We start from the raw sequence: 25,390 nt of genomic DNA, 5'->3' as shown, positions 1-25,390 counted from the left end.
GGTTTTTTTTCCATTTTTCCAGTGTAGAATAAAAGTAGTGTGCTTAGCTGTTATCTTATAAATATATTTATATTTAAGTATTTATAACACAATAGCTAAACACACCAACTTTTGGACAGCAAATACCTAGCAGCATCTCAACTGAAGCCTCTGCAGGATGCCACACTGTGTATTATTGCTCAGGTTTGCTAAGGCTCAGTACTTTAAAGTCTGATAGATACTTTCCTTGGTTGATAATTCAGCTATGGCTCCCCAGTGTACAGTAGGGCTTAATAACACATCTTTCATTATGATAGTTCTTTAGGTTCATAAAGGTTGCCTATTTCTCTCGAAAGCAATGGAATGGCCGTACCATTTTCTGAACCAATGAGTCACTCTGTTTTTCATGGTTCAAAGTTAAGCTTTTATTTGGTTTTAAATTAAAAAAATAAATTTCATTATTAAATAGTGAGATGGATCTAACTTATGTTCAGATAGTAGCTTACTCAGGTTATACCACTGGGGGTACATTTCAGGGGTGGGTCACCTAAACTAAAATGAGTTGTTACGTCATCATGTTTGTTAAAAGTTCAACAGTGGCATAATTCAAAAGAAATGGAGATACAAAGTTTTAAATGTTTACAATGGATGGGAGAAGTAAACCACTTATTCTATTGCAACGGCAAACGAATCTGTTTCTCGGTGTCAGTCTGTCCAGATGCTATACCACAGTGCTAATGTCATCGGGCTCATCCGCTTTCTTCTGCCTGCTTGGCAGGGATTTCAAGTATTCAAGGTGTCTCCGGGCATCCTCCTGGTTTTGCCTCACATAATACACCACATAGGAGATCACCATGGTGAACCAGCCAAACATGGTGACCAGCATGGCATAATCGGTAGTCTTTTTCGGGAGGTTACAAAGGTCAGCATCATTGGCAGCATTGAGGAATGGTCTCCCGGCGTGTTCATCCAACACAGAAGTCTTACAGATCACATTATGGGCTGTCTCATGGTTGGATGCCATGCTCCTCAGAACTTGCTGGAGAGTACAGTCGCAGTGCCAGGGATTGTTGGCAATTCTGGCCCTGGCCTTCAGGTTATTGAAGGCATTTTTGTGCACGCTTTGAATCCGGTTGTCAGACAAGTCCAGAGTCTGCAAGGTTTCAGCTACTCCTTTGAAGGCATGCTCATCGATAAACTCAATGCCATTTTTGGACAAGTTGAGAACTCTTAGTTGATGGAGGTCCTTAAAAATCTCATTGGGGATAGATGTGATCTGATTGGAGTCCAGATACAATAAGACTGTTTCAGGAGGAAGATCTCTAGGTATTTCCTTGAGATTTGCATTGCTACAGGTGACATTTAAACCCCCAGAGGAAGAACAGAGACAGCCCTTGGGACACATACTGGCAGAATGAAAGCACAGTATCATAAGAACAAAACTTTGTAGGAGGAGACACATGGAGAGGGAACGGGTTAACCACAGGTCTACCAGATTCATGCTGGAATGTCAGCATAATCACAAGCCCATTCCTCATTCACTCCAACAAGCAAGCGTGCCAACGGTTCCAGCCCTGTCCACACTGTTGATTTCCTTCTTGCTTGGTTCAGAAGGTTGCAACTAACACACGTGTCTCTTCATTATTCCTGTCCTTGCTTGGGTACCTAAAGGAAAGGGAAACAGATGCAATTAGCTCTTTTGCAGAGGGAGGTACATTGCAATTAAAAGTGCTCTCAGGCGTCTGGCATTCTACGTGGGTAGGAGAGTTGGTTGTGTAGTTAACTTTCACCAACAGCACTGGGAGTTATCTGCATAATGGGAGTCTCATGCTCAAATCCCAGGTGTTGGGCAAAAGGACTGTCAGTATATGACAACATTTCCGAATTATGTTGCCTTGGTTTTAGTTGTACAGAATTACAGCAAACAGTCCAGATTTCTCTCATCTCTACTGGTCCTTTCAACATCCTGAACCCCTTCTAAATTAGACAGCAATAAAGTCTAATTAGACCTTCCCTTCTTTCTACAGTAACAGATGCATTAATGCAATTTAGACCTGCTCTTGAGCAGCAATGAGAAATAACACCAATATTTCATGGTTAATGACCATAGATAGCAATAATTGTCATGGCTTTTGAATGGATGTCCAGTTGGAATATTTTCTCTAAAGAAACATCTTACTTGAATTAAGAAATGAATAAATGCATTCCAACTTTCACAACAGACTATTGTTAGGGACTGAGAGAACAGAATCTCCAAAAGAGCTGTCTCCCTGATTCTCTGTTTTCTAAACAAACTATATTCTCCCCAGTAGATCTTTAGATATGATACACACCTCCAGGACTTTTTATTTTTACTCATTTATTTATTCATTTTTAAGATTTTATTTAGGGGTGCCTGGGTGGCTCAGTTGGTTAAACATCTGCCTTCAGCTCAGGTCATAGTCTCAGGGTCCTGGGATCAAGCCCCACATCAGCTTCCTGCTCAGTGGGGAGTCTGCTTCTCCCTCTCCCTCTCCTTCTGCTGTTCCCCTTGCTTGTGTTCTCTGGTGCTCATGTGCTCTCTCTCTCTCTATCTCTGTAAAATAAATAAATATGATATTTGAGATTTTTTGAAATATTGAGATAAAATCTTTTATTTGAGAGAAAGAGAGAGAGCAAGAGGGAAGAGGAGCAGAGAGGAAGGGGGAGGAAAAGGAAGAGAATACCAAGAAGACTGTGCTGAGCACAGAGCCCAACATGGGACTTGATCTCACAACCTTGAGACCATGACTGCTGAAAGGAAGAGTCTGATGCTGAACTGACTGAGCCACTCAGGCACCCCTTCAAGACTTTATAAGATATAAGAACTTAAATATATTGGCCTCTAAGACCTTCCCAATAGCCTATTTTTTTCTCTCCAATCGTATATATAAATAGTAAATTATTTATAATTTACATAATTATAAATATATATAATATATTGTTGGACAGAGCTTCCAAAATGGCAAAAATTAGGACCAGTTCACTGAGGAAGTGAGTAGATTTTGAACAGATTATGTCATTCGTCTGAGGTCAAATAGCTTGTAAGTGTAGAGACAGGATTCAGGTCAAAGGCTTTGTTCTGATTTATTAATCTCCTAATTCTCTCCACTACCCCCACAGATCTCTCCCCATATCATCCGCTCTGTGAGAACAGTCAGTCAGAATCCAGGAAGCATTGCTTGTTGTGATTTCTGATGCTGTTACATTGCAGCTCAAACCCAAATGGAGTACCCTATGGACTTCAATGGGGCTCCATGTCTGACTTCAGAGGGTCCTCTCTCAGGATTTGAGAAACAAGGAGAATGTACCTTCCTCTCATTTCAGTGAGCAACAAATGACTTTCTGCATGAGCAACAAATGACTCTCTGCAAACTTATCTTTTCTAAAGATCCCAGATGGATAAATACAGAGGGAAATGACTCCAAATGTTACCAAACTCACAGAAGAGAAGATTAATGTGAGCTGAAAACATAATGAACGGGGTTGTTAATCATGGAAAAAATGAGATTAGCACCAGCAGAATGGAGTGGATGTGCTTTTGGAATCCTGAGTCCCTTAAATGCCAGAGAATGCTAAAGAAGGACCCCTAGGCTTCTTAAGTCATGCATCAATAGCTCATTTCATTTGCAGTGAGTTTCCCTCCCTTCCATGTTTTCCTTCAAAACTGCATTGCATGACATTTGGGGACTCTAGTGACTGTCTAGATGGAAGAGAGGAAAAATAAACAGGTGTGGAGGTGAAGACACTCAGAGAAGAAAGAGGGTGGCAGAAGGATAAGGCAAAGGATGCTAGGATGAGAACACGAGAAGGACACAGGAAATGGGAGACATGGATATAATTGGAGAAAATAAAGAGTCTATGTAATCAATCAACTCCCATCAATTGGGTATGTACCACCAGCCTAGATCCTTCTGAAAAGTGGTAAGCCTTCTCTGGAGGATACTCCACATTCCTCCAGAGATGGATTCAGAGTCTATCTGATGAAAAGTGTTCACCAATTTAGACTACAAGTTTCAAGAGGGCAGGGTCTTGCTTCTGCCTCATGTAGAAACAACAGCAAACAATTAAAAAGTGAAAAGTACACTGTTTTGCCTCCCAGCTTTAATCCTTGTTAGTAATAGGCTCCTGAGCAAGTCATTTAACCTCTCTGAACCTCCTTTTCCTTATCTTTGTATAGAAATTATAAAAGAACCCAATTACAGAGTTGATTTGAAAATTATATGAGATGATCCACATAAAGCATTTATTCCAATGCCTAAAACGTAGTAAGAGTTCAATACTTGTTGGCTTCAGTTACTATTATTATACTAGATGCATTTTTAAATGCTACCATAGTTCTTGGCATGTAGTAAGGGCTAAATAAATATCTATTGTATGAATGACCTAATAAAATATTGAAGAATCTAGCTGTGCTTTTTCTTCCCTATGGTGATTATTTTTATTTTTAATATAAACATTGGCTCATCCAATGTTCATTGGTTTTACATGTTGACATGTGGTCTTTGGAAAAAATAATGAAGGTAGGCTCTTAGTTGATGGAAGAAAGAATGGAACTTTTCTTTGGTAGGCTCCTTGAGACATAGACATAACCTTGGTTTCTCCAGAATGATCAGTCCATGGTCATGGATTTGGCTCAAGCCAAGAAATGATTAGGATACATCTTGAGTTCTCTTTTTGAGATGGGATCCTTCATGCCCAAATGATCCACCTATACACTGAGGAGAATGCCTGTTAAGAACACAAATGCAAAATATCTTGCATTCAGAGAAGTTGGACTCAAACTAAGCATATCATTTTCTTTCTATGGTATTTGATTAAAAGAGAAATAAAAGCTCTGGGACTGGCTAGATGATTGGGCTGCTATGCCTCAGCCTCCAGAGCCTCCATACTCAGCCAGGACGAAGTAAGAAGAGATGCAAGAAGTAGAGAACTGAGCCCTTGGATGTCTAGGAAGCAGACAGCAAGAACCAAAGTTATTGAGTCAAGGTCATCTGCAGCTGGGAGGATGGAAGGACTGCCTCTCCACCCTATTATGCTGAAATACTATTTTCCAAAGGGATTACCAGCTTGATATTGTCTAAATTGTGGGATAGGGGAGCCCGGGTGGTTTAGCGGTTTAGTGCCACCTTTGGCCCACGGTGTGATCCTGGAGACCCAGGATTGAGTCCCATGTCAGGCTCCCTGCATGGAGCCTGTTTCTCCCTCTGCCTGTGTCTCTGCCTCTCTCTTTCTCTGTCTTTCATGAATAAATAAATAAAATCTAAAAAAAAAAAACCAAAAAACAAAAAACTGCGGGCTAGGTCAACACAGGTTCTTGGAAAAGAAAGACATGAGGAGACGTGCCTCATAGGATAAATGGTGGTATTCTTCTGACATCAGTTACCACCCAGCATAGTATAAAGCTAAATAGCACCTAACTCTGAAACAAACATTCTAAACCCCAAACTCCCTCCTGTTCTGTTTCAGTCAGGTCTGCCCACAAATGCAAAGTAGTGAACAAACTATCCTGTTGGAAAAATCAAGTGCCTCCTTTCTAACTTCCAAAAGGGTATGTAGAACACAAAGAAGGGCTGGATCACACTGGTGATGGTAAGAATAAAAGCAGCATCCACTGCCTGTCCTCCCAATAAGGAACCATACCAGAAAAGGGACAAAGCAAATTAAACAGCACTTTTTTCTATCTCTTGACTCCCCGCTCTGTACTTCTCAACTCTTACACTACCCTATCCTCTTTCCCTCCTTCCATTCAATTATGTCTGGGGCAGGAAGCTACAGTATTTGCGTTGTGGTATTTAGGTACGAGATGTGCTCCCAAAGAGGGTCACTTTATCCCCAGACCCATGACTTGCTCACATTTCCCTGTTATACAGGTATCTGCGTTATAGCAATTAATGCCTGGATTGGGTGGCAACTATCAAGTGCTGTTTTCCAAAAGAAAAAAAAAAAGTGCATTCAGTGGACTGCCTGAGAAGACAGATCTTTCAGTGGTTGATTAACAACTCTATCTTTGCTTCCTGTTCCTTTCTTCTCATCAGTAGGGGCCACTCAGGGACACTCAGGGCTTCTAACCCAAAGCTTTCATTAACTCTTCTGAGATAAGTGAGTCCACCAACTCAGGAAGAAATACCAGATACACCGATTTGTCCTGATTCCATTCCATGCAACTCTGCTCCCAAAAAGGATTTGATTAAAAAGCACAACATTGCAACACAGGCCTTTCGATTTGGGAAGTAAAATTCAAATCACTGAGAAAAATACCAAACCTCATAAATTTTAAGGACTTGAAATTAAAACTTCCATATGGCAAAAAAGTAAGACAATACACAAAATAAAAGGACTGATGATAAAATAAAGGATTGATTTCTTTAATATACAAGAAATTCTTGCAAAGGGATAAGAAACTGATCTAACAGAAAAATGGACAGAAAAATAATGTAGACAAATGACCAATAAATCATATGAAAAGGTCCTTGATCTCACTGGCAGTAAAATAGATTCAAGTTAAAGTACCTAACATCTTGGTTAAAATGAGGAAGAATATCTACTTTCAGTGAAGGCATAAAAACAAAGCACTCTCAAACACCCGATGAGGAGATACTTAGGGCACTCTTTTTGTATGAGCAATTTAGGAGTATCTATTCAAATTTTAAAATACAAGAATAAGTGAGACTGAATTATACTGATGTGAAGATCTCCAAAGATGACCTCAAAAAGCAGCTTGGAAAAAGAAGTTCTTCTAGCATTATCCTATTTGTGTAAAATTTTGAAAAGGGGGAAGTAAATGTGCAAGTACAGGTATAGCATTTATATGTTTACATATGCATGGATCATTTTTTTTTTTTTTTAGATTTTACTTATTTGAAAGAAAGAGAGAGAGGGAGAAGGAGCAGAGAGAGGGGCAAAGGGAGAGGGAAAAGTAGACTCCCCACGGGGCAGGGAGCCTGACATGGGGCTCGATCCTGGGACTCCAGGATCATGACCTGAACTGAAGGCAAATGCTTAACTGACTCAGTCACCCAGGTGCCCTGTATAGATCACTTTTGAAAAGATCTATATGGAAGAAAATGTATAAGAAACTATTAATAGTGGTTAACTAAGGACCAGAACTGGGGGGCTGATAGGGGGAGAGAAGAAACTGTCTTTTGATTTTATACCCTTCTGATGAATTTAACTTTCTATTGTATAAAGGTGTTTTGTGTGTTTTTGCTTACATAAACATTTTTTAAAAAGTTAATACAGGAGGACCAGGGATTAACCGACAAACCAATCTGAACATAATGTCCCAGAAGGTAACTTTTGAGTGCACAAGATATTTGGACCATGGTGGCCAAGAAGGTTGTGCAAATAACAAGACAATACATTTTAAAAAGTGGAACGTGTTTCAATTGGAGAGACTCAATATGTAGAGGGACAACAGTGAGACCATATAACTTGAAATAGAACTCAAAGTCACAACTTGCTGCAACCAGTCCAGGGAGCCAAACTACAACCTCTGTGGCAATTGTCCCAACTCAGATCAATAACTGCCAGCTTCCCTAATTTTCATTCCTAATTTCCATTTAGGACTAACCAGGGAAAGCCATATCTGCTTCCCTCAGTAATCACATATGATGCTCTGGCTCTAGCTAGCCTGACTCCAGCTTTCCCCAAGCCAGCCAAGAGCCACCAATCAGCACTTCCGAAGCCTTTCATTTTCCCCACCATCAAGCTTTTCCACTCCCCTGTCTGTGAGTCTCCTCTGCCAAATGCAAGGGATGGTGGCTGGCTCCCTTACTATAGAAAGCTTGGAGAACATGGCCTTTGCTTGTTCTCATTTGGATTTCCATTTACTTCCGCAAAGACTACAGTTTGACTGTATGATATTCTCAATGGAATATTCCTAAAATTAGCTTTATAACCTATTATAGAAATGATATAAGGATTTCTTTATCTGCCAGGTTTTCCAAAGACTAAGTATGGGTTGTATAAGACATCCATGAGTATAATTCCAGGCCAAAAAAATTAGAGGCCATTGGGATCTGAATAATTTAGGTGAATGAACTGTATAGACACTTTTCTCTACTGCTGCTCTTTGAAATCATGCTCATGGAGACAACATCTTAATTCGCCTGTTTAGCATGGAGTTCTTCATGAACTTTTGTTCTACCTTTGCATTCACAACCACCTCTTGCCACAAAAAGTCCACCCAGGCTTCAAACTGGGCATGCCTAAAAGTAAAATCATTTTCACCCTTCATCCCCACCCAACTACCTTCCTCCTCTCCTATAAACCACCTGTTCTTCCCTCCTGATTTGTTGAGAATAGTTTCCATTTCCATCTTCCTTCCCCCGCTCTCGTGTTTTGGGTCCCCACTGCCTCTTTCCTGTTCAAACTTCCAGCCTCTTGCTCCGAAAGGAAGCAAAAGCATCCTTTCTGGACTGCCCATGTGTGGCTTCCATCCTCCTTTCAAAGCCAGGTTAAAGTAACCATCAGACCATGGATTTCCACTGCTTGAAAAGCTCTAATGACCCCCTGTTGTTTATAACAATCCCCTTTCCCAATCCTTTGTCCCACTGCACTTCCTCACACAGGCACAGAAACCTGAGCTCAATAAACAGGGATCAGTAATTGCAAAGTTGATGATGAACAGCACTTTGTTCAACAAATATGAGATTTATCAGAAGGGGTCCCAGCTAAAGACCTCTATAGCTTGGAATCGCTTTCCTGCCAATGAAGATCTGGCCCAGGAGTCATTTAGGTGCTATCATCCTTTAGTTAAGGATATGAACTGATAAGGCTGATGGATATAGGAGGAACTGAGGGTCCTTATATTTAGAAGGAGTTTAATCTGCTTGCAGACCCATAATTTTTAAAGTCAGGAGCTCCTGAAATCCTGAAACTATTGCTTTTGTAATTAAAGAAATCTGTTTATCTTTGCTACCAGCCCAGGAGTTTTCAGAGGGTAGGATCAATGTCTCACCCATTTTTATATTCTCTTATTGCCCATGGGTAGAATTTAATAAATATTTATTGAAATAATTAGGATCCATTCTCATTACATCATACAATAGCTATTGTTTACTCAGCATTTATTACATGCCAGGTATTTATTAAAAGATGAACTCATCTAGCATGAATAATAGATGATAAAATTGAAGTTCTGACCAGATCCCTGATTAAATGGACATAGAATTCCAAAGTGAGGGGTCAAGTTGCCATGTGGAGATTAGCTGACAATGTTCTGTGAGTCTAACATGTATGTCTTTGCCCACTTTGAGGGTAAAAGGCATCAGAAGGCACCTATCATCAGGAGGCACCTATCCTATCACTGCCCCAAAGAGAGGAGAGAGTTATTACAGGATTCCTGGAACTGGGGTGTAGTGCAGAATGTACTAGAATAAGAACAAGGTTGACCCATTATTTGGTGGCAAAGTGATATTTTGATGTGAGGGTGAACCTGCACTCCCAGAGTTTGCCAGAAAAGGGATAGAAAACTATTTCCTATGAGTCAGATATGGCCACCTGAGGAAGGAGATCCCCAGTGAAAAGCATCTCAGGTTCCTGTTCATGGTCCCATGGGATTCCTTGGTAGGGCAGGGGGACCTAAGCAACAAGAAACTGAAAGGTAGATGCTTAGATTTGCGGGGAGTGATCATCTGGAATATATCCACCACAGGGGTCAGGGGAGCCATATGGTTGGGGAGGGGGCATGAAAGAGCCCTTAGAGAGAAGCACCAGGTTTGCCTCACTCTACCTTCTAGTGAGCCTCTGAGAAGAGCAGCTGAAACCCAGTTCTGCTGAAGGCCTGGGAAAGGGGTGGGGGAGAGGGGCAGAGAGGAGAAATCCAGCTACCCACCATACTCTTTCCCTTTCCTGTATGCCTGAAACACAGAAAAGGGGAGAATGGCTGAATATTAAAGGAAATTCAGAGTATTGGCTAATCTCTTGAACTAGACATTTACATTCTCATATTTAATTTTTACTTTGATTTAAGTTAATTGAGTTTGTGACTATTATCTGAGATTGGACAAAATCATGGGGCTGACTGATGTGTTCTTGAGAGACTAGAGGAAGATGGTCACCTGCACAGAGATTAAACGAAGGGTTGGAAGCAGAAAGTGAGTTGCATTTTATTCATATGTCACCTTATATAATCCTCAGTACCATCATGACAGGTAGCAATTACAACCCTTGCCCAGATGAGCAAGTTGAAACATAAAGAGGTGATGTAACTTGACTACTTGTTATAGATGTTGAGTAGAAGAGGCACAGTCTGAACTCAAGTCCTTTGGCCTCCAGAGCTCATGTGGTCAAACATGGCACCACACACCTCTTTACAGATAAACTACCATACTTTTTCCCCTCCTTCTCAACTGATTCCATGAAGATGAGAAGCAAGGACCACAATGCATTTTACACTGGGGAAGTATTACTGAAAAGGAAGACTAGCAGGATGAGAGGAGGGATGGAGAGAAGCTGACATACCGTTCTGAAGGGGTTCAGAACAAGTCTCCCCAGAGAGCACCACTCTGGCATGATGATTATTTTGAGCTGAAGACAATCCAGTCCTAAAAGACTCAGAAAGAGCTTTATACTTCCCTCTCAACTGCCTCTAAGAGTTCAGATGGGCCAGGTTTAGGAAGAGAGCTACCAGGGCCTGGTTTAGGAAGAGAGCTACCACCAGAGGTAAGTACAAAGGGTACTTTTTGTTGTTGTTGTTTTGATTCCTTTCAGTGACTGAAAAGTTCTGATCAGTCACCTTGCCAAAGTATTTCAAGTTCTGAATTGGTCAAATCTTTCCATCTTGATTAGATGCAGGTTAAATATATTTTGAGTATTGAATTAAATACTCTTATAGGTTATGTGAGAATCATATCCTAGTCTGTTATGCTTAGGAAAAAGACATGGATGTCTCTGGAAAAAGAATGATGATTCGTGGAGATGGACAGGGCCTGTTTGTTCAACATCCTTCCTTTGTCCCATTGTCTCTGCATGGCACCACAAATTAGGTTTACTAAACATTCATTCTTCCCATCTTTCTGTGAATGGTCTTCCTTCCCTTAGAAGCCTCAGACCCCCATCCCCTTCATTTTAGCTCAGAATGGCACACACACCTCCACTGCCTGTTAGGGGGTCTCTCATTGTCTTTGTGGGGCTTGCTGTATGTAATTAAATTTGGTTTTCTCCTATTAATTTGTCTTCTGTCAATTTAATTAACAGACCAGCCAAATGAACCTAGAAGCATTGAGAACCCCCCCCCCATAATTCTAAACCAAAAGCTCTAAAATTATATTTGCCTTGCATGTGTGAACTCTATTACATTAGATGCTTGTGGGGCAAGTCCATGGATATGTTCTCATGTAATTAACTCTAAGTAGCCCTTTTGGATACACATGATAAACATCATTGGTCCTATTTTAGCACAATTGAGGAACTCAACGAATGGAGACACAGCTGGTTAGCAGAAGGACAGAACTTGGATCCTAGATGGCCTGCATAGTAGATCCCAGTCAACACTCATTGGTTTCTATATCTCCTCTACTCGCCAGCCCCATTTTGATCTGGAGAGTCTGTAAACACAAGTACTGAGTTTTAAATGCCAAATCAGTCCTCTGTTAACAGCTTCCTACAAACTCTGGGAAAGTCAAGAACAAGAAGAGAAATTTCTTTTCCTCTAAGAATCTCTTAAAGGCTACTCATACAAAACTTTTATCAAAATGATATGATATCCATCTGTCCCAGATCTCGGTAGTTCAGGCACTGCTTTTCTTCTTTTGAATTTCTTTCACAAAATAATTTCTTTAAGCAAACCCTCAATTTATTGGGGAAAAGGAGAAAAAATGCCAACTCTTATGAACACATTGCCTCCTTTCTACATGATCTAATGCCCATGGATCTCCAGGTTGGATTTAAAAAATTCTTCCTATCTTTAAACCCATTGGAAAAACAGAGAAAAACAAAGAAATACACAAACAAAAACCACTTTTTTTTTTTTTTCTTGGACCTAGTATCTCTTTCTCTGTGGGACTAAACACAGAATAAAGAAAGATGAGACTATGTCTTTGCAAACATCTGTATTTATTATTCAACATGCTGCAAGTTTATAGGGAGATTGAGTGGGAACCCATCCATCTCAGTTTCTTTCCGATTCTCTATTATTACTTCTCAGCAAGTGCCTATGACATTTAACAGTGAGTGCTTTGCAAGCTCTTAACACATAATCTACATAAATGTAGGCTCCCTAAAACTCACCAGGGTCCTGAGCCAACCTGAAAGCTGCTTTTAGAAAACACTAACTTATGGTGAATTCAGTTGCATTTCTGAATAGGATGGGTGACTGTTAACCATTTTTTAAAAAACCTTGTTTTGCTTAACCTTATCCATTGACTTGGTGGGAAAAGTACAGGATGGAGATCCAAACCAAGATCTAGAAACTGGATTCAAAGCTCAGCTTCTGAGGAATGAATTCTGGGAATTTAGCAAATCACACATACTTCTAAGCCTATATTGTCCTAGAATAATCAATAACATCCACCTCATTGGTCTCATAGTTATGAGGACAAAATAAAATATTTGAAATGTGCTTCAGAACTATCAATAGCCATCTAAAGATTACACTCTATTGTGGGTTTCAGTATTTGGCTGTTTTCCTAAAATATCAGATCATTCTTTTTCCAGAGACATCCATGTCTTTTTCCTAAGCATAACAGACTAGGATATGATTCTCACATAACCTATAAGAGTATTTATGTCAAAATATATTTAACCTGCATCTAATCAAGAGGGAAAGATTTGACCAATCCAGAACTTGAGATACTTTGGCAAGGTGACTGATCAGAACTTTTCAGTCACTGAAAGGAATCAAAACAACAACAACAAAAACACATACACACACACACACACACAAAAAAAAAACAAACCCAAAAATAGTCTGTAGAACTATCACTGATTAAATAAAAAAGACATATGACAACTAAAGGAATGCAAAACACTGTGAAAAAAATGCTAGGAAAGAGATTATTGGGATAATTAGGGAAAAATTTTGAATACGAACTCTATATTTGATATTATTGTATCAAATAAAAATTTCTTAGGCTTTTTATAATGTAAGTAGGAAGGGGAGACTCCTTGTTCTTAAGAGGCACATACTGAAGTATTTGGGGGTAAAGTGTCATGACAACTGCAACTTTCAAAATACCCAGGGAAAATAAAACTATGTTTTTATGTGGAAAGATAGAGACAAAGTGGCAAAAGTTTAACAACTGGCAAATGGAAAGTGATGAATATAAAAGTGTTCCAATCTTTCAACTTGCAAGAAAATTTCCAGCTTCTCAAATGAAAATTTGGACAGGAGATTCTATACTTCTAAAATAAACAATAACAAAAGAACTTCAAGAGAAAAGAAAGCCCTTCCTGATAAAGCAGGAGAGATTTAGGGATACTCATTAAAGTATGGCTTAACTCCTTTCAGTGACACAAAATAGAAACCCAAGGTGAAATGAGAAACAATTCTTTAAAATTGTATTTCATGTACCCCAAGACTACCAGAGGACTGGCACACCAGCAGATGATACCTGTAGTGTGGACCTGGTTTTAATTAGGTTGCACAGAGATCATGGCTTAGCCACTTACAAATTATGTACCTTCTTTATGCCAGTCTTGTCAGTTGAACATGGGGTTATAGGCTCTCTCTCAAAGGAGTTTCATAAGGATTAACACATATAAAACACTTAGAAAAGCTTCTGTTACGTGATAAAGTCTCCATGCGAGTTTACTATTACTGTCCTTTCTACGACAACTATTTTTGTTACTATCATCACCATCATCATCTTACAATTTGTCTTCTCTCTGCTAGGAGAGTGTAGGGCCAAAGTGTGACCCTATCCTTAATGTAATAAGGGAATAACTCCGATGGTGGCTAACATTTCTTGGACATCGACTATGTGCAAAGCACTGGACAAAACACTTTACTTTGATGATGGAGAGAAATTTTGCCCTAGGAGGGTTCATACCCTGAATATTTGGAGGGGTATGTGGTGACAAGTTGTGCAAACAAGAATTGCATTTGCACTTGATCTGTCTCAGGCTGTATAATATTACTACAGAGAAAGAGTCAATGCCAGCTAATAAAAATTAATAATCCATAACTATCACTAGGATGGTTTTAGTTAATTAAAGAAATTCCCCTTGATTAAAACTATTCATGTCTTTAAGTAAATGAAAATGAATGGGTTATTATTATCTTTGAATTGTATACTCTATTTCCTTATCCTCAGGTGCCATTTTCATTTTTGATAAGATCATTTAATATCGTGATCCTTGAAGACCTTGAAAACCTAATGGCATGGTCAAAGAAAGGGCTGTGGAGTTATATATGCCTAAGTTTGCCTAATTTTGTCATTCAACCACTTACTAGTTATGAATTAGTGCTAGCAACTTACTATTTATCAGTTTGTTTTTTTAGGGCATATTACTTAACACTGGGCCTCAATTTTTTTCATCTATAAAATGTGCATTATAATACTTAATTTCATATGCTGTGGTAGGCTGTTTTCAAAAACAATTTCCATTATTCCCCATCCTGTATTATCCATGTCCTTTTGCAAGATAACCTTAAATTACTCCCATCAAGAAGTGGAGTCTAGGAGCACCTCGGCAGCTTAGTTGGTTAAGCCTCTAACCCTTGATTTTGGCTCGGGTCATGATCTCAGGGTTGTGAGACTGAGCCCAATGTTGGGCTTTGCACTCAGTGCAGAGTCTGCTTGAGATTCTCTCTCTCCCTTCCCTCCTCCTAAATACACACACACTCTCTCTCTCTCTCTCTATGTAAAATAAAATAAGATAAAATAAAAATGAAATCTATTTCCCCCCTCCTTGAATCTAGGCTAGCCTCAGAACTTCTTTTGACCACAGAGAAGCCAAAAGTGACATTATGCCAGTTCTAAGCCTATGCCTCTCCAAAAAGCCATGCATGCTCCTTCTTTTGCTCTTGGAACCCTCCACCACCTCAAGCCACCATGTGAACAATCCTTTCCTAGTCTGCTGGATGATAAGCAATTGGATAAAGAAGGGGAGGGGCAGTTGTCCTAGTTGGGTCACTATAGCCTACACCTGTCCACACTTCCATCCTAGATCAACAGAGTCAACTTCTCTGACCTGCAGCTGACCACAGACTCATAGGAGAACCCAGCTAAGACCAGGAAAACCATTCAGCTTCCCATGAATTTGTAAGTAACACAAATGACATAGAGTTTGGGGGTGCTTGTTAGCTAAAAGTCAGCTGATACATATGACTATTTTAATAATTAAAAAGTTAATATACATGTTTCTTATGACAACTGATTGATATTTGCTTAATGTATATATATATATACTAACTAATAGAAGAGTATGCTTCTTAATAAAAGTATCATAGTGACATCATTCAAGAATGTTATAATTACTCAAAGCTAAAGAATACCAGCAGTTACATTATCAATAGAAATCAAATTATGTAATTATATTTGCTAACTATAATAGCCAATGATATTCGATATTGTTATGGTAACCTCCAAGCAATCCAGAAAAACTGATACATAGATGGAAGATATCCATTCAATTCCTAGGTCAAATGTGAATAACACATTTTAATATTGTTGGCTTATATATTCCTAGTGCCTATCACAATGGCCAGCATGAAGTCAGTGCTCTATTAGTGCAGCCAGTGGTTAGGAGCAAGGGCTCAGTCTGAACCCCAGTTTCCTTGCCTCTGTTTCCCACTCTGCAAATGAAGTTAACAAAAGTATTTACTGCTTCTATTTTCAATAAGGATAAAGTGATATTATTTAGTGAACTACCTACATGGCACATAGTTGGTGCACAACAGATGTCAGTTATTTCTCTTTGTTGACTGATTTTTTTGTTTTAAACATATCCTGGACACAGAGCCTGTGTGGTAGTTCTGGGCATATGTGAGTAGCCATTCTAGTACTTGCTAGATCTCTCAGGCTCTCAGAAGCTATCCGGAAAACACAAAGGTAAACATCAAAGAAACAACTACAAAGGAAGCAAAGTTTCTAGAGGTTCAGTGAAGAATTGAAATGTCATGTCTTAGCAATCGTGATGAAACAGAACTGAAATAAATAACATTTTATTAATTCAGGAGCTAGAACCGGCATGCAGACACTCTGAGGTTCGCACCTGTTGTTTGGTCTGCAAAAGATTTCCAACCAATGGAACCCACTCTCCTATACACTGTCCTGAAGGGCAGAACCCAGAGGCTTCCCTTCCATTTTGCCCATTAACCCCTTAATGAGCCTGCCCAGACCTGGAACCTCAGACATTCTCACCAAATAATCTAGGCTGATGATCTGAGGCTAACACTGGGCTCTGATTTCAATTAAAGGTGAATAGAGAATTTATTTGTACTTATCCTTCCTTCTAGAACCTTAGATGTTCCTTTCTAGAACTGCTGTCTTATCAAAGCAAGTAGAACTGCTGCCCCTCTGATCTGTTAGCAGAAACTAAGTGATGTATAAATCATCCCAATCTTCATGTAATTTGCCCTTGATTTCAGATTTAGATTCTTCATTTTGTGAGGCTCTCTAATGTACAGTTTCAAATTTCATCTTCTCAGACCGCCTGGGGATCAGCGAAGATACAAATTTCCTCATTTATTTTATCCTGTGATACGTATTTTTTAAGAAAACCAAAAACATCAACCATTTAAGTTTTCCCTAAAGAAGATGACAGAATGGAAAAACAAACCAGTATTCATAGAACAACAAAGTCATACAAAGAACTTGCCTGGATACTGTCGATGGCAATAATTCTAACAGGAGGATCATCAGGTAGGCTGTCTCCTGTTTACCTAATTATGCCGGTGGATGAAAGAGGCAGCCCAGGTCAGATCAATGGGTTGCATCTCGTCTAGAAATGTTCTTGCCTCTTCCTGTTCTCCACCTGCGCCCTTTATCTTTCCAGGTAAACATAGGCTTTTCTCAAATGTGAAAACAAAACAAAACAAAACAAAACACTTTCTTTTCATAGTAAAAAAAAAAAAAAACACACAAAACAAAGCAAAAAAAAAAAAAAAAGGAATCAGAACTGAGATCTATGGTTTTATCTTTTCCATACTGTGTAGTTCATTGAAATTGCACAGAGAAATGTGTAGCCTTGAGTTGGCTTGTTTTTCTTTTGGGAATCACCCGGAAAAATTAACAGCTACCCAGGGACTTAGCTCTTGTCAACAACTAACCAAATAAAACTTTCCAAACTCATTTAATTGTCTGCAGGATGCAGTAAGGCTTCCCTTATCTCCTGGCTCAGACATTATATGTCAGTTTAAGTAAAACTGAATTGGTATTCTCCATCTTAGCATTTATTCCATCTCAGTGAACCAACCAGCCACGTTAAGATAAGTAAAAAGTAAATAAATAAATAAATAAGGTAAGAATCAATCCAGGTAAAGCTAATAAAGTTAAATAGAAAAGAGACAGCCATTCCCAGAAAAAGATAATATAAAATCCCATATTGTCTCCTCTAAATGCTTGCACAATTAAAAAAAAATAGGCCAACACAATATTGACATATTTTTACAAATTTCATTGTCTACAGGATGGTTTCAGGAATTGTGACTGAAAGGCTATTGTATTAATCAATTCCTATACATGTTTAGCTCAAAAAATTTTGGTCAGGAGAGAATGTGTTATTTTTACTCAACCTGTTGTTTTTTTTTTTTTTTGCTTTGCACAGAATCTCAGGAGGTGATAACAGGAGGGGTGGTGAGGCCGACTGGTCGCCCTGATTCCCTGATTTAGTAATACTTGGTCTAAACACAAGTACATGGTCCCTTCACCACCACCCCACACCCAGGCTTTCTTTTCCTTTTCTTTCTTTCCACTTAGGCAATTCCTATAGTCACAGATGAAAGGGCTAGATGGAGCAGAGCCACACTCCCATATGTGATAGGCCTCTGGACCATCTGAGTGTCTCAGCTGTGGGCATCCCCAGAGCTGTCTTAGGCCAATGACAGAGGAGGTGCTCGGGACATGTTTGTTCAGTGAAGGGCCAGAGGAAGTTCCTCAAAGAGTTAAAAATAGACCTGCCCTAGGACCAAGCAATTGCACTGCTGGGGATTTACCCCAAAGATACAGATGTAGTGAAACGGCAGGACACTTGCACCCCGATGTTTCTAGCAGCAATGTCCACAATAGCCAAACTGTGGAAGGAGCCTCAGTGTTCATCGAAAGATGAATGGATAAAGAAGATGTGGTTTATGTATACAATGGAATATTCCTCAGCCATTAGAAATGACAAATACCCACCATTTGCTTCAATGTGGATGGAACTGGAGGGTATTATGCTGAGTGAAATAAGTCAATTGGAGAAGCACAAACATTATATGGTCTCATTCATTTGGAGAATATAAAAAATAGTGAAAGGGAATAAAGGGGAAAGGAGAGAAAATGAGTGGGAAATATCAGAGAGGGAGACAGAACATGAGAGACTCCTAACTCTGGGAAACGAACAAGGGGCGGTAGAAAGGGAGGTTGGTGGGGGGTGGGGGTGACTGGGTGACAGGCACTGAGGGGGGCACTTGATGGGATGAGCACTGGGTGTTATTCTATATGTTGGCAAATTGAACACCAATAAAAAATAAATTAAAAAAAAGGGGGGGCGGGGCCAGAGGGCTGAAAACACATAGAAGCTTCTCAAGAACCTAAGCCCTGGGCACCAGGGGGCGTGGGGAGGGGACTACAGCATGGCAGGTGAAGGGTGTGCTGGAGTCCTGAGGATGAGCCACCTTCCCCTTAGCAGGGCAGACTTTTTCACCTCTCATCTGTGTGGCAGTCCATGTGGAAATGTTAGAGGAGAGAAAGAGCCACTTAATTATGAGCTGCTTCCTACGCAATCAGGTTCAGAATAAAAACAGAGCTTCTCACGCTGGGGACCTGGAGAAGGCAGCATCCAATTCATGAAATCTGACATCTAGCAAGATAAGGGAGGGTGGCACCTCTGTGCGCCCCCCCCACAAGGTACCCAGAGATAACTATGGTCACAGGAAGTGTCAGGCTCTGGGAGGGCTCGCCACTGTTTACCATATGGGGATGGATCCTGGTGTCCCAGGCATGCTTCGGGTCTGTGACACTGGCCTGGCCCACGATTTTGAGAAACACATAGTCAAAACATGAGGGTAAAATATCTCTGGGGTGTGAGTGGCAGAAAGAGACTAACGAATCTGTACTAACTGCATTTCTCACTTTAACGTGTAGCATTTCCCTCTTTGCCTCTACTTTGTCTCAGCTCTGGAAGATAAGCCATCATCATCACCCCTAAGGGAGATGGAGAATTCGAGCATCTATAAGACCTGCTTGTGTGCAGCTGCTGAGAGCTCTCTGGAGTCCAGGAAAACATGGTAGAGCTACAGACACTGAGCTCTGTGCAGCTGCAGAAACAGCTGACCCTCCTCTGATGATGGAGAAACTGAGGCCCTGGTCACATGACAGGCTGATTCTTGTACTAGCCACACTCTAGATTCTTGTCATTTTGGAGATCCAGCCAACCAACAATGATACAGGCATACCTTGCTTAATTGCACTTCACTTTGTTATACTTTCCTGATATTGCATTTTGTTTTTTAACAGATTGATGGTTTGTGGCCACCCTGAATCAAGAAAATCTACTGGTGCCATTTTTGCAACAGCATTTACTCATCTCGTGCCTCTGTGTCGCATTTTGGTAATTCTCAATATTTCAAACCTTTTCTTTATTATTATATTATTATATAATATGTTATATTACATATAATTATATTATCATATCTGTTACAGTGAACTGTGATCAGTGATAACAACCCGCTGAAAGCTCAGATGATGGTTAGCATTTTTTAGCAATAAAATATTTTTAAATTAAGGCATGTACATTGTTTCTTAGACAAAATGCTACTGCACAGTTAATAGACTACAGTACAGTGCGAACATAACTTTTATATGCACTGGGACCCCAAAAGATTTATTGGGACTCACTTTATTGCAGTGGTCTGGATTTGAACCTGCGTATTGCCAAAGGTATGCCTGTGTATGGCAGAGGCCATTCTTGCCCTGCTATAGCCAGAACTAAGAGGGAGTGGTTGAAAAGTTTACTCCAGGTAGGAATTGTGCGGGAGGGATGGGGCCTGGCATTATCCAAGGCTGGTGCCCACATATACACCCCTACTAGGCTGAGCTTCCCCGTCACCCGCCCCTGCCCGCCCCGGTACAGAGCAGCAGCAAGTCCTCTTTTTTCTCCCTGTATTCCCCTAAAGGACAGCGCACTACTCTTATGTGCTGACCAGAGGAGGGCAGATGGTCAGGTATCTGCAAAGGGCTGTGGACTGATTTTTGAAGGGTCATCCCTTTTTTATTAACCTGTGATCGCAAAACTTCTGTGTTATGTCTTCCCAAGTGTACTTGGGGGGTACCTGAGCCTCTTTCTGAGATGACCGAGATGACAGCTCCGACGAGGTGTCTTTGTAGTGTCAACAAAAAGAAGACTCAGACAGAAATCTTTCCAGAGACCACTTGCGGGAGCGGCTCCTTGTTCAGTGGCCACCTGAGATAAAGCTGTGGGAGGAGAAGGAACCAAAGCTAATTCTTGAGTCTTCAAGCTATGGATTATCTCAACCCCTGGATTCCACCCCCCCCACTTGCATCTGCCTCCTGGGTCCTGGGTCATTTTCACCGCTCATTATCACCAGCACCAGAGGGAAGGCAGAGGAAATGAAGGGAGATGAAATTCAAATGAATCGATCCTGCCACTTGTTAGCAGCTTAGCTTGCCAGTGTCCAAGGGGGAGGAGGCTGTAGCTCTTCTGTGGGTTTCAATTCTCCATGCTATTCTGGTCCCTCGTGCTGCCAGGCAATATCGAGTGGGCTGTATGGAAATGATCTGTGGGATGAAAGAAGAGAAGGGAGGGGGAAGCTGCCTCCAACAGGAGCTTCTTCGAATAAAAGGGAAAGGAATTATATGTTCAGTGGCAGCATGCCACACAGAGTAGCCCAAATTTTATTAAACAAACTCATGTTTGGAAGCATCTTATCCCCTCAGAACTGGAAGGAAAGGGATGCTGAGACCATATTTAGAGCAATTATAATGCAGAGGATGCACTGATTGTCATAGCAGCAAAAAGAAAACGAGAAAGTATTCTTGAAAGATTATGCCAAGGACAGCAAAGGCAGAAACCAGCAAGGGCTGTATCAAAAGCTTGCTAGATATTGAAAGGGAAGCAAAACAAACAAGATCTTTAAACCCACTATCCCCAGGACAAATAGGATGGCATGGGGAGGATGGAACTGTGTTGCAGAAGAAAATGCCCTCCTCTACAAGCTTCTGGAATAGGAAGGAGTAGGACTATAGTTACCAATGTCCTGTCCTCCTCTGTGGTGGGCACTGTCATGTGCCACCCAGATGTCCCTCTAATGAAGGGCTTGTCCCAGCTGCTGGGAGTGCTGTGGCAGAGAACTTCCTGCTGTCAGCCCCTTTGGGGCTCGTCACTTTGCCCTCCAGGGACAGCCCTGTCCAAAGACTAATGTAGGAGGACAAAGGTCTGGCCTTTGTCAGCTCTAACCGGGCAGCTCTGAAGGCCCGGCCTAGCCTCAGAGCTGCCTGAGGGGTTGGCTGAGGTTGCCACTGGGTGTGCATTACAGCTCAACTCTCTCTCTCTCTCCAGTCCATCCCAGCCCACCCATAAATGTGGATCCCAAAGGTACTTCTTAATGAACTTCTCCCATATAGAGTCTCATCTCCGGAGACATCTACCCTAGCAGCTCAACATCAGTGGTCGCCATTTTTTCCTCATCCTTCCTGGTATGTATGGCTGATCACTTTCTCTGAGCTAAAGAATTACTTTTATGTCTGAGATTGGCATATATAGGAAGAGAAGTTATGAAACACATCAAAGAAGAAACCCAGGTTGGAGAGGTAGGGGAAGTAGGAGAGAGCAAGATTATGAGTGCACCAAATGGGAGTACACCAAATGGGAGTAGAATAAAAAGACTAGGCTTTGAATTCGATGTTTAGGAAGAAGTTTTGAAATAACCCTACAAAATATTGGGCATGAAGAAGTCACAACTACATCATTTAAGAAATGTGGATGGCACCCATACCAGGTCCAATACTGGGGAGAGAACAGGGATGGGGACAGCATAAACAGGCAAGAGGCAGAGTCTGCATGAGTCCTGTAGCTGAGTCCATCCATGGGAAAGTAATGTTTGTTTGTTTGTTTTGTTTGCTTTTTGGGCTTTGTTTTGTTTTTGCTTTTATGTTAAGCCTAAGAATATGGTACCTTTTATTTGGGAGAATTATTGGCAATACAGTCTCAGAGAATGCTTGCCACCAGATAAGATCATAACAGAGAGTCTGGACTAAATGACTGAGAGATATGAATACACTTCCCCACTGAATGGTATTAGACACAGTTTTTGGACCCTACATCTGACAGTAAAAAAGCAGGAAACAGCTCAATGGATGGAGATTCATGAAACGAAGGTCTTCCCGAATTGTCTTATGGGAATTTTTCATCACTTGAACTGCCTGAGAAAAGTAAGATACAGCCAAAAAAAAAAAAGAAAAAAAGAAAAAAGAACAATATGTAACTATTTTTAAAAACAAGATGGATACACACATACACACACATGCACACAGGCACACACACAAAGTCTTACGTGTCTTAATATTTTTTTAAAAGCTAGTTACAGAACAGTGTGTGAAGTGGTATAACTCCATTTGAATCAGCAAATACTTCTACGGCATCAGGTACTACATCTGCTAATTTCACGATTATTATCTCAGCATGCATAACACTTTTTGAGGAATGTACAATTATTTTTTATTTTTAATATATTTATCTAAATTCAATTTGCTAACATCTAGTGTAACACTCAGTGCTCATCTTATCATATACAATTATTGTCCCCATTTGCCAGGTGATGAAGTTGAAAAACAGCAAAGTTAATTAATTTGCCCAAGCTCACAGAGTTAGTAATGGATAAAACCAGGATTTGAATAAAAATCTATGTTAACCTTTATGTTGCGCATTCTCTCATTTATCATGTCTGCATAAATAAAGAACATATAGAGGTTAATTTTAAAAATCTCTCTCTTGCATCACCAAATTGAAGCTGGATCTTGTCAAGAGTAACTATAGTGATACCATCTTTCTGGGTTGATCATGCACTGTACAGAGATGTGGCTGCCATTTCATGCTTTACAAAATTTTCAGGCCTCCTTCTTCTGGAGGATGGTAAGATTGCACTTTTCCACCCTTTCTGAGGTAAGCTGTGACCATGTGATCACTTTAGTGAATTCTGAGCAGAAGTTAGGCGAGTTTTAAGGCTCTCCTGCCTCCCACCTCTGTCTTCCTGGGTTATGAGTAACTATGAAAAACAGACCCCTCACTGACCTATGCTAGACACGTGATGTGAATGAGAAATAAACTTGTGTCCTTTTACCCCCTGAGCTATGGGTTGATACCGTTGCTTTCCTCTTTCTGCAGATAAAGAAACTAAGGTTCAAAGAAGCCTCATACCTTGTCCACAGTCACATACTAGTAAGATGTGAAGCACTTTGATAGGCAGAGAGTGAGATGCAGTATTATTTCAGAAAGGAAGAGCAACTTTAGCAAAGTCAAGAAGGTAAAAAAAGTATATTTGAACAATTGCAACAATTTCAAGTATTCCATTTTTTTTCCCAATGGAGAGCTTCTGACCTGAATAAAAGTAAAAAATCAGAGTTCTGAATGCTAAATGAATAATGAGTTTATTTTTAAAAAAATATTTTATTTATTTATTAATTATTTACTTATTAATGAGAGACACACAGAGAGAAAGAGAGCGCGGCAGAGACACGGGCAGAGAAAGAAGCAGGCCCAACGTGGGACTCAATCCTGGGTCCCCAGAATCACGCCCTGGGCTGAAGGCGGTGCTAAACTGCTGAGCCACCTGGGCTGCCCCAATGAGTTCTTTCTGAACTTCTTAGATCTGTTTACAGGAAGTCAGCAAGAGAGCTACAACAAAGGACCAGAAGCTGTCAGAGGAAAGAGAGAAAAGTGTGAGCATAGATGCGGTTTATACTATCATCAAGGCCAAGACATCATCAAGATTTTCCTACAACCTGCCCTGTTCTTGACACTGTATGGTCCTTCCAATGCCATGTAGACTGAAATTCTAACTTGATTTCCTGGGAACCAGCTGGACTGACCAGTTCCATGCAACTGGTTTTCACCTTTGGTTCCTCTGCTGCCATCAGAAAATGTAAAACCTTCATAGAGTGTTGGAACTTTACTGTCTTTGTTTTAAAAATAGGAGGAGAGGGACCCCTAGGTGTCTCAGCGGTTGGGTGCCTGCCTTTGGCTCAAGTCGTGATCCCGGGATCCAGGATCAAGTCCCGTATCATGCTCCCTGGGAGGAGCCTGCTTCTCCCTCTGTCTACATCTCTGCCTCTCTTTCTCTCAGTCTGTATCTGTCATGAATTAATAAATAAATCTTTTTAAAACATAAATAAATAAAAAGTGGAGGGGGGCTTCCAAGGGACTTGTTCATCCAGCCATGATCCTGACCGAATAATAAGCAAACCATCTAAATTGGCGGATTCACCAGCAGAAACGAGACAAGGCCACAGTAGACACTTGAGCCAGAAGGATCTTGAAGAAATACTGAGTAGAACAAGCCCTGTAGACTATGGGTCAGCTCCTGTCAGACATCACTATGCCTTACACTCAGGAAAGAGTCCAAAGAGCTGGTGCCACACTTTGCCTGGCAAAGTGCTGTAAATTAAGAAGAGGTTTACTCACAAGAAATCCTGCCACGAGTATCTCAGGAAAAGTAGGCATCCCAGCTCTGCACAGATAAGCAGAGGGATACAGAACATGGAAATGTGGAGAGGCTGCCCTCTTGAGCCAGAAGAACAAGTAACTTCTGGATTTGACGGCTAGTGGAAGCTGTCCTGCATTGAGTAGGCAGTAGTTGAGGGAAGGAATCTGGGATTAGTTTCACTGCTGAGTCTCACCCACGTGTGGGTCTGCATAGTCCCTGCCCTTCCACAGGGGATCAGGCCTTTGAAAGCTGATGAGCTTTCCTTTCTGATCTGCATCATACAGTCCCTGGTGGGGCTCCACCATGAACCTCTCTGTGTCTGGGGGATCCAACTCCATGCATATCCTGGCCAAGCCCTTCTTTATTTCTCTAGACTTGGCTACAGCGTCTGCTTAGTCAAAACCAATGGGACCCCAGGAACTATAATACTGTACTGCTCAAATCTGGCTCTGCCAACATTTGGAGATTCCAGCTGGGTGTTGATGCATCCTCTATCAAGCCAGTTTTTACCATGCCCCCAGAAGGGTGATTTGAACTGCTGTCCCCTTCCCAGATGGGGTGAGGGAAGCCCCCAGCTACTTT

At 40.8% G+C, this 25,390-nt stretch overlaps 1 protein-coding gene across 8 annotated transcripts in view; it reads right to left on the bottom strand.

The window, feature by feature from the left end:
- Positions 1 to 379: 379 nt before the first annotated feature.
- LRRC3B (leucine rich repeat containing 3B) overlaps positions 380 to 25,390 on the bottom strand; it is an 85,215-nt gene continuing 60,204 nt past the window's right edge. For 5 of the 8 annotated variants that reach the window (XM_072793026.1, XM_072793028.1, XM_072793024.1 and 2 more), the window contains exon 2: positions 380 to 1,644. In XM_072793026.1, the coding sequence (XP_072649127.1) occupies positions 701 to 1,480 (780 nt within the window). In that variant the 5' untranslated portion in view covers positions 1,481 to 1,644 and the 3' untranslated portion in view covers positions 380 to 700. Of the gene's footprint in view, positions 1,645 to 16,769; positions 16,998 to 20,366; positions 20,562 to 25,390 lie in introns of those variants that run through there. The other 3 variants (XM_072793022.1, XM_072793021.1, XR_012015018.1) reach the window with 3 other exon arrangements.

This window comes from Canis lupus, chromosome 22, assembly GCF_048164855.1.
Source record: "Canis lupus baileyi chromosome 22, mCanLup2.hap1, whole genome shotgun sequence".
Classification (NCBI taxonomy): Eukaryota; Metazoa; Chordata; class Mammalia; order Carnivora; family Canidae; genus Canis; species Canis lupus.
Note: the sequence above shows the minus strand (reverse complement) of the source record. Positions and strands in the feature narration are given on the sequence as shown.